General features: G+C 47.4%; 1 protein-coding gene across 1 annotated transcript in view; it reads right to left on the minus strand.

The window, feature by feature from the left end:
* Positions 1–2,118: 2,118 nt before the first annotated feature.
* The window catches only part of C3 (complement C3), a 29,424-nt gene continuing 18,964 nt past the window's right edge, over positions 2,119–12,578 (minus strand). Inside the window, exons 25-39 of the mRNA XM_023538603.1 lie at positions 11,915–12,013; positions 9,829–9,985; positions 8,282–8,445; positions 7,054–7,212; positions 6,868–6,927; positions 6,675–6,765; positions 6,526–6,577; positions 4,949–5,036; positions 4,742–4,831; positions 3,784–3,889; positions 3,475–3,564; positions 3,198–3,281; positions 2,607–2,690; positions 2,395–2,530; positions 2,119–2,310 (exon numbers count right to left, since the gene is read on the minus strand). Of these exons, the coding sequence (XP_023394371.1) occupies positions 2,169–2,310; positions 2,395–2,530; positions 2,607–2,690; positions 3,198–3,281; positions 3,475–3,564; positions 3,784–3,889; positions 4,742–4,831; positions 4,949–5,036; positions 6,526–6,577; positions 6,675–6,765; positions 6,868–6,927; positions 7,054–7,212; positions 8,282–8,445; positions 9,829–9,985; positions 11,915–12,013 (1,602 nt within the window). The 3' untranslated portion in view covers positions 2,119–2,168. The remainder of the gene's footprint in view (positions 2,311–2,394; positions 2,531–2,606; positions 2,691–3,197; positions 3,282–3,474; positions 3,565–3,783; positions 3,890–4,741; positions 4,832–4,948; positions 5,037–6,525; positions 6,578–6,674; positions 6,766–6,867; positions 6,928–7,053; positions 7,213–8,281; positions 8,446–9,828; positions 9,986–11,914; positions 12,014–12,578) is intronic.

Raw genomic sequence — 12,578 nt, forward strand, 5'->3', positions numbered from 1 at the left:
AATATATATACAGTCGTCCATTTTCTTCTGCGTGTGCCTTATCTCCATTCCCCTTTGAGAATTTGGATCTTTGAATCCTCCCCTTTTCAGTCATTGTTATCTCAATTTGTCCTTATGTATGCTGAACATTCATTACTATCTTTCTATAGCAATTCTCTTCTTATTATTCAAGCTTATCATGCCCTGTTCTTAGTAAGGATTGCACTCCTCTGCTTCTGTTTACCTGAGAGTCACTTTACTCCTAATTGTGTGTGTGTGTGTGTGTGTGTGTGTGTGTGTGTGTGTGTGTGTTTTGTCATTTTGTTTTAGGTGATCTGACTCCTTTCTGTATTTCTTGTAGTGTAGGCCTCGTAGTAGAGAATTCCCTCAATTTTTGTATGTCTGGAAAGGTCTTAATTTCTCCTTGATATCTAAAGGAGAGCTTAATTGGATATGTTATTTTAGGCTGGTAGTTCCTTTCACTTAATAGTTTAAATATTGGATTCCACTCCTTTCTGGCTTGTAAGGTCTGCGCTGAGAAGTCTGATAATAATCTAATGGATTTTCCTTTATAAGTTACCGTTTTCTTCTCCCTGGCTGCCCTGAGAATTGTCTTTGTCATTGATTTTTGATAACTTTAGTACAATGTGTCTTGGTGAAGGCCTTTTTGGGTTGAGATAACTGGGTGTCCTGTTGACTTCTTGAATTCCAAGCTCTAGCTCATTCCTTAGGTTTGGGAAATTCTTGTCCACTATTTGTCTGAAAATGCTTTCTAGTCCCTGCTTCTTTTCCTCGCCTTCAATAATGCCCATTATTCTTATGTTTCCTCTCCTGATGGTATCAGCTACTTCTTGTATTTCTCTTTCATTATTTTTCATTCTTTCGTTTCTCTCTTCTTTCTCCTGGTTTATTTCTAGATTTCTGTCTTTAATATCACTGATCCTTTCCTCCATTTGGTCGACTCTATTTCCCAAGCTTGCTATTTCATTTTTCAACTCCTGTAGTGTGTTTTTTTAATCTCCAGAAGTTCTATTTGGTTATCTTTGAGGGTTTTGGTCTCCTTGCTCTGCTCATCTAGTTGTTTTTTCAATTCCTGAAATTGGTGATATGGCTCATTTAGGAACTTACCGAGATTTTTCAGAAGTACCATTCTGAATTCTCTGTCATTTAAGTCACATATTTCCATGTCTGTAAGCTTATTTTCTGAAGATTTTTCTCTTTCTTTCTGAGATGCCTTGTCACCTTGGTTGTTCATGGTGTTTAATGGACTATTTCTCCACGTGGGCATTTATGGAAGTGTATTCTGCTGTTTTTCCTGAAAGATTTATTATATATAAAGGTCTCTCTTTAGCCTGCTGCAAAGAAGGCACTTTTCTCTTGGTTTCCAGTAGGTGGCATCTAAGCCTCTTGGATCCCTGCTTTATATAAAGCCTAAATAATGCCTTTTTAATTTTCTAGTAGATATTTAATACCGCTCGCTACCCTCAGTTTCAGTCCCTGTCGATGTCAGCGACAGTCTTGGCAGCATTTGCTCAGTTTCCCCTGGGGCTCCATGGTGTTTGGTCTCAGAGGGCATGAGTGGAGGGTCCCTCTGGATTGAGTGGTGGGGGCTGTGGCTCAGCCTTGGTTTTGTAACCACAGCTGGTAAAAATCAACTGTTTTTCTGCTGTCCCGCTTCTCTGCCTTCTGCCCTGATGACTGGGCCCTGCTGTTGGCCAGCTGCGGGGAGCTCACGACTTTCCCAGGCAGGGCTGTTCAGGGAACTCACTGTTCCTTCTCCCCACCCCCTCCTCCTACAGGGAGCTCCACTGGCTGCAAGAGGCAGCTTCTTTATTTGTCCCAGTCCACTTCCCAACACCTGAGGTTCTGACTTGTGGTAGCTCTTACGTGCAGATGTCGCACTCAGATGTGCTGGTGTGTAGTTTGAGTGTTTTTTGTTCAGTTTTAGATGTCCGGCTTATTGTTGTTTCAAGGGGAGAGATCTGAGGATGTCTTTCACTCCACCATGTTTTTCCATTCCCCTTCCCTTTTTTTTTTTTCTTTTGAGGTTTCAGGTAAGATCGGAGCTGAGATGCAGGTGAGGCAACCGAGGACCACAGCTGCCTTTTTCCCTCTCTTGAAGACCTCCAGTCTTTGGGATAGAAGTGAAATACAATAGAAGCTTTATTGGTGGGGACAGTGATGGGGGGTCAGTTGGGACAGCCAAAGACAACCATGTTCTCGGTGAAGTTGGCCAGTTCATTGCACACTTTCTGGTTCTCCTCATCTTGGCATTCTTCAGCATCGGGCCACAGCTCCACCCAGGTGTCCTTCCCAATGATATAGCTGATGCTATTGGGAGAAACGGAGGGCAGGTAAAGGGGGGCCAGAGAAGAGGGGCGGGGCAAGCACATGCACAGTCAGGGCTGCACTCACTTGGGTTTCTCTCCCCACAGGTCTGAGGAAAGGCCCCAGAAGAGGTAGTGCTTCCCTTCCTGCAGCTTCAGGGATTCTCTGCACTTGATGTGGCTGATGAACTTGCGCTCCTGTCCATCCTGCACCTCATCGGTGCCTGGAGGGGAAGGAAGGAGAAGCTGAGCCGGGAATGTGGCGGGGGCAGAAGACAGAACACAGGGTACACAGCTGACCTGATTTGATGACCCGCTCGATGACCATTATGTACTCGTCAAAGTCATCTGACAGCTCTTTCTTGCGCAGCCTGGCCTTGAACACTGAGGCGGGAGGACAATGTGAGTCATGGGCAGGGTTGACCGCGGGGCACCCTACCTGCAAGCGCACCTGGGCGTATGGGTTACCTCAAGCAGATACGTGTGGGATCACAGCCAGTCGTGCTACAGTCCCTACCTCCCCCCAGTCGTGCTACAGTCTCTGCCTCTCCCCCAGTCATACATGCAGCCACATACAGTCATACAACTGCCGTTTCACATGGCTGCACACACAGCCATGCGCACAATTCAGCCACTTGCAACTCATCATATATGCAAGGACAGCTACTCATATCCAATGTCACCATCTCACGCAATCATGGCCCCTCACAGCGCACACACACACACACCAGTCACCCACAACCACAGCCTAAAGCACAGCCACATGCAGCCGTGATCACTCACAGCCAGTCACACACACAAGCATGACCACACTTGCCATTACACAGTATCACACACACAACCACAGCCACATACACTGATGCTTACATACAATCACACCTGAACACTCACCATAGTCCACTCCTGGTTCACAGGCCTTGTCCAGCCTGTCCTCCAGGGTGATCTTGTCATCCACTTGATGCAGGAAGCAGTTCTCTGTGGGGTGAGTGGGTGGGGGTATAAGTCCCATTTCTTGCCCAGGGCCCTCCACTCGCGGGTGTGGCCAGCCCCAGGCCCATCCTTCTTGGTGTCCGTTTGGTATGGGTTTTTGGGGCCCCTTGGGTCACCCCTATGGAAGTGGAAGACCCAGTGGGTGTGGTCCACCACTTCCTGGCCCCTGTGAACCCACCCTCAGCACAGCGGCACATTTCATTGTGGCAGAGTTTGCTCAGCATTCCTTCCTCCTTCTCCGGGTGGTAGAACTTGGTGCATGTCTCATCTGTGGGCAGAGGGGGAAGGGTGAGAGGCCTGGGCCTCCACCCAAGACCATGCCTACGGGGCTCAGATTCCTGACTCCAGTCCCTCAGACTTGGAATGGCTAGGTCCCAAACCCTAAGACCCTTCCAGACCCCCAAGTCACAGATCCCTGGGACCCCTAGACCCCCAAGTCACAGATCCCTGGGACCCTCAGACCCCAGGCCTTAGGTTGGCTTCTCACCCAGGTTGTAATAGGAGTACACCTTGACTGCCCCAGGCTGGATAAGCCCCACATCAAAGTACTGGTGAACTTTGAAGGACAGACAGTTTTCGTAGACATGCGAGATCTGGGGGAAGGAGGAGGTTGGTCGGTGGGTGACATGGGAGGAGGTTGGTCAGTGGGTGACATGAGAATGGGGGTTGGGGTGATGGTGGAGAAATGGGGGAATCAAGGAGGGACCTGGGGGAAGCACGGGGGGCAGGAGGTGGCAAAGATTTACGAGCAGTTCAACAAATCTATTTTCTTTTTCTCTAAGGTTCATGGCTAGATTATATTTCTCAGCCTCTCTTTCAATTGGTGTGGCTGTGCAACTAAATTCTAGTCACCAGATTGCTATCTATGCTCATATAAGCATCCCGGGGTTATCAATACTTCACTGTATATTTGAAAGTTGCTAAGATTGTAAATCTTAAAAGTTCTCAACACACACACATTATAACTATATGACGTGATCGATGTGCTAACTAACCTTATTGTGGTGATCATTTCTGAATATATACATATATCAAATCATTACCTCATACACCTTAAACTTACACAATGGCACATGTCCATTACATATCAATAAAGCTGGAAAAAATAAATGAGAAAGAAAAAAAGACAGACAGACATGTGTATGTAATATGTGCCAGACATGTATATTTAGAGAAAAATGCTAACAATTAGTGAATCTGGGTAAAAGATATATGAAACTTTTCTATACTGCTCTACAATTTCTCTGTAAAGGTTGAAATTACATTTAAAAATTAAAAATACAAAAATTAAAATACAAAAAAATTTTAAAAACGCATTTCATGCATAATCCTCTTTTCTTCTAGAAATTAGAAATAATGGATCCAGCAGAGGACTCTAAGACAAAGACCGGTGGAGAAGGAAAAGGCCAGCCAGGTACAGGCCAAGATCCCACTAGAAGCCTTACCTTGTCCAGGTAGATGATGAGGGTGTTCTTATTGGAGACAGCCTTGTTCAGCTCATACTTAGATATATATCTGTCGACGCCAGTGCTCAGCTGGAGAGGGCAGGGCTTGTGAGAACCCCTCATGGATCACCTTCCCTCCCTCCAGCTTCCTCCAGACCCCAGGCTCCTTCCCACCTACCCCAGCTGTCCAACCCAAGACCTTCATACCAGCTTGAGATCATCAATGTCAGGAGAAAAGCCCGTCATCATGGATATATCCAGGATGGACATAGTGGCATCTTGGTCTCCCAAGTACCTTGACGGGGCAGGGAGACAGGGGTTGAGTCCCAGGTGGGGTCAGCCCTGGGGGTCAGTACCTGGACAAGGGGGTCTGATCAGGGACCGAGGCTTCTGGTTCCCACACAGCAGCATAGAGTGATGTTAAGTCTTATAAAACACTTCCCCTTTACGGATAAAGGAAAGGTAGCATAATGGTCAAGGTGACGAATCGATCAAGCTTTGGAGCCCAATTGCATGGGTTCAAGTTCCAGCTCTACGTAACATCTGATGAGTCACTTAATCTCTCGAAAATGAAGACAAGACTATGGGCAGGTCTCACTTTGCATGATTCCATTACGATGGTCTAACTCAATAACACTAGTCCCCCAGCAACACAGTTCTAATTTTAGTACCACGGCATACCAATGGCAAGTAATTGCCTAAAGGACAAATCTCGGTGCTAGCTCTTCAGTCCACGATCACTATGGAAATAGCAGGTGCCCATCACAATCAATGACCAACCACATCACTTCCTTCAAGGTCTGTCAGTGACAGGTGACTGAGCATCCATCATTCAGGTCTTACACAGATAGCAAAGCATGTGGTACTTTCTTCTCTCCCAGTGAAAAACCCATGTGACATTTTATCAAAATGGTTCATCGAAAGAAGGGATTGCCCAACAAAGATGGAAGTGTGACAAAGAAATGAAGGGTGGTAATAGCGAGAGTAAAATTTCAATAGCACATAAATGGAATCGAGAGGAGGAATAGCAAAGCCTAGGAATGTGGACCCTGCTGCCGTCGGAGGGACCAGCCACATGGCCGGAGGAACGCAGCGAAGGCAAGCACATTGCCATAAATGAGGAAAATGGTTGTGCCCCCAAAACGAAGATGTCCCACTATTGAAAAACTTCACAGCAAAGGAACTCTCAAGTACCTCATGACGTTGAAAGCCCCGAAAATTAAATATTGGAAGCTGACCCAAATTCAGAGGAGAATTTGACAATGCAAGGCGTCATATAAAAGACGCTTGCTCCATATCTTAAGTTACACAGGGAGGAGAGAGGAGGACTTTCAAATCACAGCACCTAGGTAAGTGCTTTGCAAAACAAAAACAAAAACAAACCAAAACCACCTTTGATCTTCAATGTTCTAGTGTTTTAAATTACAGTGCACTAAACGAATGCTCATCATACTATGTTTTTCATTTATATCTTTATAATTGGCAGTATGAGAGTTTTTAACGATGTGGTGAACAAAATTTAAAAGTCCTGAGACAATCGTAATTTCCCTCATCGATTATTAAGATCACTTTGCACAGTCTCGGCTTATGTGGTCATGGCTAGTCTCCCACTGCCATGCGAAGCAAGGACTGCCTGTGCTATCTACCCCGCGGTGGGTACTTGGCACAACAGTAGCCACATGATACATTTCCAGAAAGTATTAAGTACCACAGATATTACTTATAAGAAGTCTTGCTAGAGACAGAAGGATGGCCAAGATGCACTCCAGTGACTCATCTCTTACTTGGCACAGAGGTCAAGGAACATGGTGTCCTTAGCATCCTGAGGCTTCTTGACTAGAAACAGAGAAGACAGAAGGATGAGGTGGGCAGGAGGGCAGCTGACGCTAGAATGGCAGTGGCGGAAGGGTGACAGAGTCTTTATTGCTTCTACCTGTTTCAGGGGCTGGTCGTATGTTAACCCTGAGGTCGAATTTCTTGCAGGTGACTTTGCCTTTGATCTTGGCGTGGTACGTTGTCACCACCTGGTGAGATGGGAGAGGAGACAAGGTGTCAGCTTACTTAACTTGGGAAAGAGAGGGTCCCTTTTGGCAGTGAGCCAAGTAGGTGCGAGTTCTCTTTCTTACCGATAAAGTGCCTTGTCCTTTCCCTGAAGCCGTTATTGTGAAGTTCTCATTTGCCTTGGTCTGCAGGGAGTGGAGAGAGAAAATAGAGGGTGTTGGGAACTAAGTTCTTCCCTGGCTGCGATGGTCATCTGCAGGCCCGACTAGCACGAAGATGAGAACGAGGAGGGTTTGTCTGGGCAGTTGTACCTCTTCTGACCGCAGGAGGCTAGCGGATTCCCAGTAGATGCGGTGCTCTATTGGAGAGCTGCGGCTGGGCAGGTTGATGGCCACATCCAGATTCAGCTCTTCGTGGGCAGGGACATCCCTCTGGTATTGGGCCAAGGCTTGGAACACCATGAAAGTGGCCTAGAACCCGTGAGAGAGAAAAAGGGTGACCTGGGAGACTGAGAAAGTGGTTAGGACCCAATGGGGGCGAAGAGGCTCAGATCAGAGCTGGGGCACTGACTGTGACCTAGATCCCACTGGACTTGGGTTTGGCAGATATGGAGGACACGTTCTAGAACTCTCTGAGAGGGAAGCTCAGACCAGGGCTTGGTGACACTAAAACTATGACCTAGAACCCACCAGAGAACACCAGGATAAGACTGGGCGTCACCGTACACTAAAGACACGTTCTCCAAGGGACAGAGACTTACGCCAGAGCTTGGTGACACGGAAAACACGTCTAGAATCCGTCAGAAAGTGCAAGTGTAAGACTGAGGGTCTAGCAATGTGAGAATGTGGTCTAGACCCATCTGGAGAAGACGGTCTCAGATAAGGATTTGGAAGCACTGAGAATGGATCTAGAATCCACTTGTGAAAAAAGAAAAAAGTTGGAGCCTGGGGACACTAAGCATATCACCTAGAACCCAAGAGTGACACTGAGAGTGATCAGGACTCCAACCGGAGCCCGAGGTTGCTACAGCTTGAGGTTGCTGAAAGCATGGTCTGGAACTCAGGAGGGAGAGAGAGGCCTGGATAATGCCCTAGAATAACAGAACATGGGGTGTAACCTGAAATAAGACAGGTAAGACGGGGAGCCCGCCGGACCTGAGAGCATGGTCTAGAATCCACCAGAGGGAGAGAGGGACTTGGTTAATTTCCTGGTCTAGAATCCACTGGTGAGATAGGATAAATAAGGAGGAGGCCGGCAGAACCGGGAACATGGTCTAGAACCCACCAGGGAGAGGCTCACGCCTGAGCCTGTGCCCGAGAATACGATCTAGACATCAGGAGGGGAAGAGGACTCGGAATACAGCCTGGGGCATCCAGAAGGCAGTCCAGAACCCACAGGTAGATTCGCAACTAAAAAATCTGATTTCTCAACTTCGTTCCAATTAACTGCCTGTCTTGGTCTCAGCTTCTTGTCTGGGAGGCCACTGGAAGGCCAGAGGAGGTAAGGGTGCAGTTGCCTGGGGCATGTGGGACTACTTGCCTGGGTGGAGCCATAGCCACCGCCATAGTATCTCTGCTCATTGAGCCAGCGCACGACGGGAGGCACAGAGTCAAAGTCTCTGAGCAGTAGCAGGGCCAACAGGGCATAGGATGTGGCCTCCACGTTGTAGAGCTTCTGGCCAGGCTCCTCCCAGCGGTTCTTCTCTGCAGAGAGAACACCAGCCCATGTACTCACCGCTCTGTCCGGCCTGGCAATAGCTCAGAGAAATCTTAGAGAAAAGATTCATACTTGACTCTTGGTACTCAGGTCTCCTGCCCGATATTCGAGGACCTCAATCTGCTGGTTCCTGCCTCACTCTCCCCTCATCAACCTTCACTCCTCCATCTGAATTCTGACTACGGCTCCGCTGATCTACGAGAGATTTCCTAATTCGCCAGCTATTCTTACCTCCGAGCCTTTGCGTATTCTGTTCTGTTCAGAGCACCTTTTTTCCATCCACTCCTGGTTAATTCTTACCTAGAGCATCCTGCGCTTCTCCCATTCTAGCACTATGATGATCTACAGAAGTCTGTTAACTCGTTTCTTTCCTCAACCAGAGTGTCAGGCCATGATGGCAGGGGCTGTGCCATATTCCCTGTGATGTCCCAAGTGCCTGAGAAAGTACTTTTGGCAGAGACTGCCACCAAGAATCATTTTCTCCTCTTCCTGGGCGCACAGTGGACTATATCTCTCAGATGCCTTTGTAGGTAGGTACGTCCACACGACTGAGCTCTGGCCAAAGGGGCCCCTTCCATGCCTGTTTCTCCTTCTGCGTAGACGGAATGGTTCTAAAGCCCCGTGGTAGCAGAGCCATGAGAAGACGGAGCCTAGATCACTGCATTGCTTATGGAGGAGAGCTTTCTACCAACTCGGGGCACCCACACTGTGCTCTTACACGGCAACAGACCAACTTCTCTTGTTAAACCACTTCAGTGTACGTTCAGATATGTTACATCAGTGAGTATAAACCCGATACGGTGTCATCACTGTAACTGATGATTAAGTGCTCACTCTATGCTACCCACTGTGCTAAAATCCCTACACCATCATCTTGTCTAATCCTAATTACCCTCGAGATAATGATAATGTCATTAACAATACTAAAGGCAGTAACAACATCAGTGATAGCTCTTTTACTGTGTGGTAGATCTTCTACCGGCATCGCCCATTTAATCTTCGCAGTCACCCTGTGATGTAGGTACCATATTAAACACAAGGTCCAGACAGGTTAAGTGAACCATACAAGGTCTCACAGTGAGAATGCGGCAGAATGGGATCTGAATCTATCTGATGTCAGAGCCCACGTGTGACAGCAGGTGCTCAACACGCATTTGTTGAAGGATGCAGTGGATCTTCTTGTGTCACTTACAATGAGGACTTCTCACACCTGCAGCCACCTGCCCCAGCTCGGCTTAGTGTCATCCACCCTAGCTGAGCTTGGAGCTGTCTATCCAAGCACAGCTGAGAGCCATGCATACCAACTCAAGATGGCCACCCTCAAACGTCAGCCATGAACCTCTCCTTACTGCCACGAGGTGGCCCCTCACCTGTGGCACTGTCCAGAAATTTGTCCCGGAGAGGGCCGTTCAGCTTGTTCAACTGGGCCAGGGCGTAGCCAGCAATGGCTATACTATATGGTCTCTGCAAGTTGTCGTACTGGGCTTCAAGGAAGTCTCCTGCCTTGTTGATGCTGGCCCCCAGGCTCTACAAGAAAGAAGATTGGGTGCTCTGGTGTAGTGGGCACTGCTGTCACAAAGAGCCGATAAGGGTCACATAAACACCACTTCCTAGGCACAAGGTTTCCGTCCTTGGGACACTTCTGTTTTGGATCTATTTTTAAGGCTCTCTCAGACATTTTAGCCACCATGAACTGCTCTGTTGCTGAGTACCTACTCTGTGCCTGGTGCAGTCTATATACCCAGTAATGTGCTGATAAATGTTTAATAACCAGTTCTCTACTCAGTGGTGGGGGGCTGGTTTATAGATCACTAATTACTGTGGTGCAAATACTCTCATCATGTCCAACTTCAAGCTACCAATGTGATGATGTACCTGGACGTGGCGTGAGAAAGAGACACCTCGAATAGGCACTCATGAACTAGAACGAGCTGGCATACACCTGGGACCACTCTTATCTAATCATCATCGTCGTCGTCGTCATCATCACCGTCATCATCATCATCACCATCATCATCAATCATAGCTAACACTGTGTGCCAGTCACATATTCACTCATTTAAATCTTACCAGGTAGGTATGAATTTCATCATCATGACTACTGCACAGATGAGAATACCAAGACACTGAGAACTGAGGGCTGGAGGCAGACATGATTTGTAGTGTGTGCTGATTTTCATAGTGTAAATGCTACCATGGCCAATTTCAACCTACCAATGTGACATAACTGAATGTAGAGTTTGGAAGAAATGGGTAATAGCACACTATTATGTAATATGTCCATCATACAGGTATGACAGATATAAATAACCTGGAGAGCACAGATAATGATAAAAGTTAGTAAAATAAGAAATGGTGAGTTTTGAGTGTTTATTATCTTTGTTTTATGTTTAATGTTTAGTCGAATTTATTTAAATTTATAATTTAATGTTTAATAACAATTGTGTTTAACGACCAGCTTGAAAAGTTCCTGGAATAGTAACAATCATTTTTCTCAAGCACGTTCTAGCACATTCTTGATTCGAACCTTAGCAGTCTGGTTCCACAGCCTATGCTATATCCTATTACGAGGTTGCTATGCTGTAGTAGAAACGAATCCTTTTGCCTGCCAGGCTCTCTCCTGCACCCACCCCTGACTTTTGTAGAAACCTCTCTTCCTCCTTTTCATCCAATGGCCACAGTGGAAGCAGCCATATTGGCCCAGTAAGGCCTACTTCTTGGTCTAAGCTGATTGGTTCAGAAGTGATCACCTGACTCAACTGAGGCAACCAGAATCCTTCCCGGGGAATCTGAAAACTCGAACCTTGCTCTGGCTATTTCCCCAAGGAAGGCAAGCCATGTTCCGCCAGGCTGGCCGAGTGGCGGGGAAAGCTGAATGACTGTGCCAGGAGGGAATGAAGGACACCACAGAGGGGAACAAGGCATCCTGGAAGAGTCCCCAAACCACTTGCATTTTTTCATTTGATAAATTCTTGGACCCTTAAAATAATTCTCCCATCGATTTTTGCATAACCTAGGTCACACGTGTTACATCTAGAACAACTTAGAGTCCTAAAAAATACAAAGTTATTATACCCGTTTTACAGATGCACACACTGAGACCCAGCGAGGGGAAGTGCCTGAGAGTCAGGATCTCAAGTCAGATCTGCCTGACGCCACAGCCCTAGAGCTGCCTCATTTCTACCAAAATTTCTTTCAAATCTGCGAGCTTTAAATCAGAAAGGTCTGGGTTCCTCTCGGCCACTAAAGGTAACAGCCTTCTCCCTGCCATCTCTTTTCTGGGGTCCTGAGGAGGGAGAAGCAGCTGGCCGAAGGTGGGATCCTGGGGTTCCTCACTTGGGAAGCTAAAGGTCAAACACCTACTCTCAAAACCCCAAGACATGGGATGATTACGAAATCTCCAAAGTGGATGTGCCCTGGGTAGGAGAGAGGAGTGAACGGACGGGGGACACTTACGTTGACCTGTCCCTCGCAAATATCGTTAGCCTCCTGAAGCGCAATGAGAACGAAGGCCGTGAGGGACACGTCTTTCTCCTCAGCATGATTGAATCCACCCTAGGATGCGGAGCAGGAAGCAAGGATGAGGTCATCAGTATGTCCCCACATGCCAACCAACCCCCCCGTAGGATCACTGAGTCAGAGCAGGGCTGGCTCGCTACACAGTGTCTCACAGGAGGGCCAAACTCTAGTATTCATTCACTCATTCATTCATTCACTCATTCTGCAAATGTTGGTGCTATAGATAAAATGGTTGACAAAAACCAGACACTGGCCCCAGCCCTCATGGAGCTCCCTATCTAGTAGGGGAGACAGCCGTGAACCAGCCAGCTTGTCAACAGATGTATCATTACAAACTGATGAGTGCCATGCAGGAGAAGTGGACGTGCCAGTGAGAATGGACAGTGGGAGTGTGATTCAGGCAGGGAGGTTGGGAAGAGTGTTCCCGAAGGATGACAAGTGGGGCCACGATCTGAAGAGTGAGTAGGATTCAGCATGCCAGGCAGTGGGGACAGCATGTGCAAAGGCCCCGTGGCTGGATAGAGTGAGGCTCAAATGTGAAACTATGAAAGATCGGGCCGAGGCAGCAATTCTCCAGCTTGAGCACACGTCGACATCACTT

Source organism: Pteropus vampyrus, unplaced genomic scaffold (genome assembly GCF_000151845.1).
Source record: "Pteropus vampyrus isolate Shadow unplaced genomic scaffold, Pvam_2.0 Scaffold226, whole genome shotgun sequence".
NCBI lineage: Eukaryota > Metazoa > Chordata > Mammalia > Chiroptera > Pteropodidae > Pteropus > Pteropus vampyrus.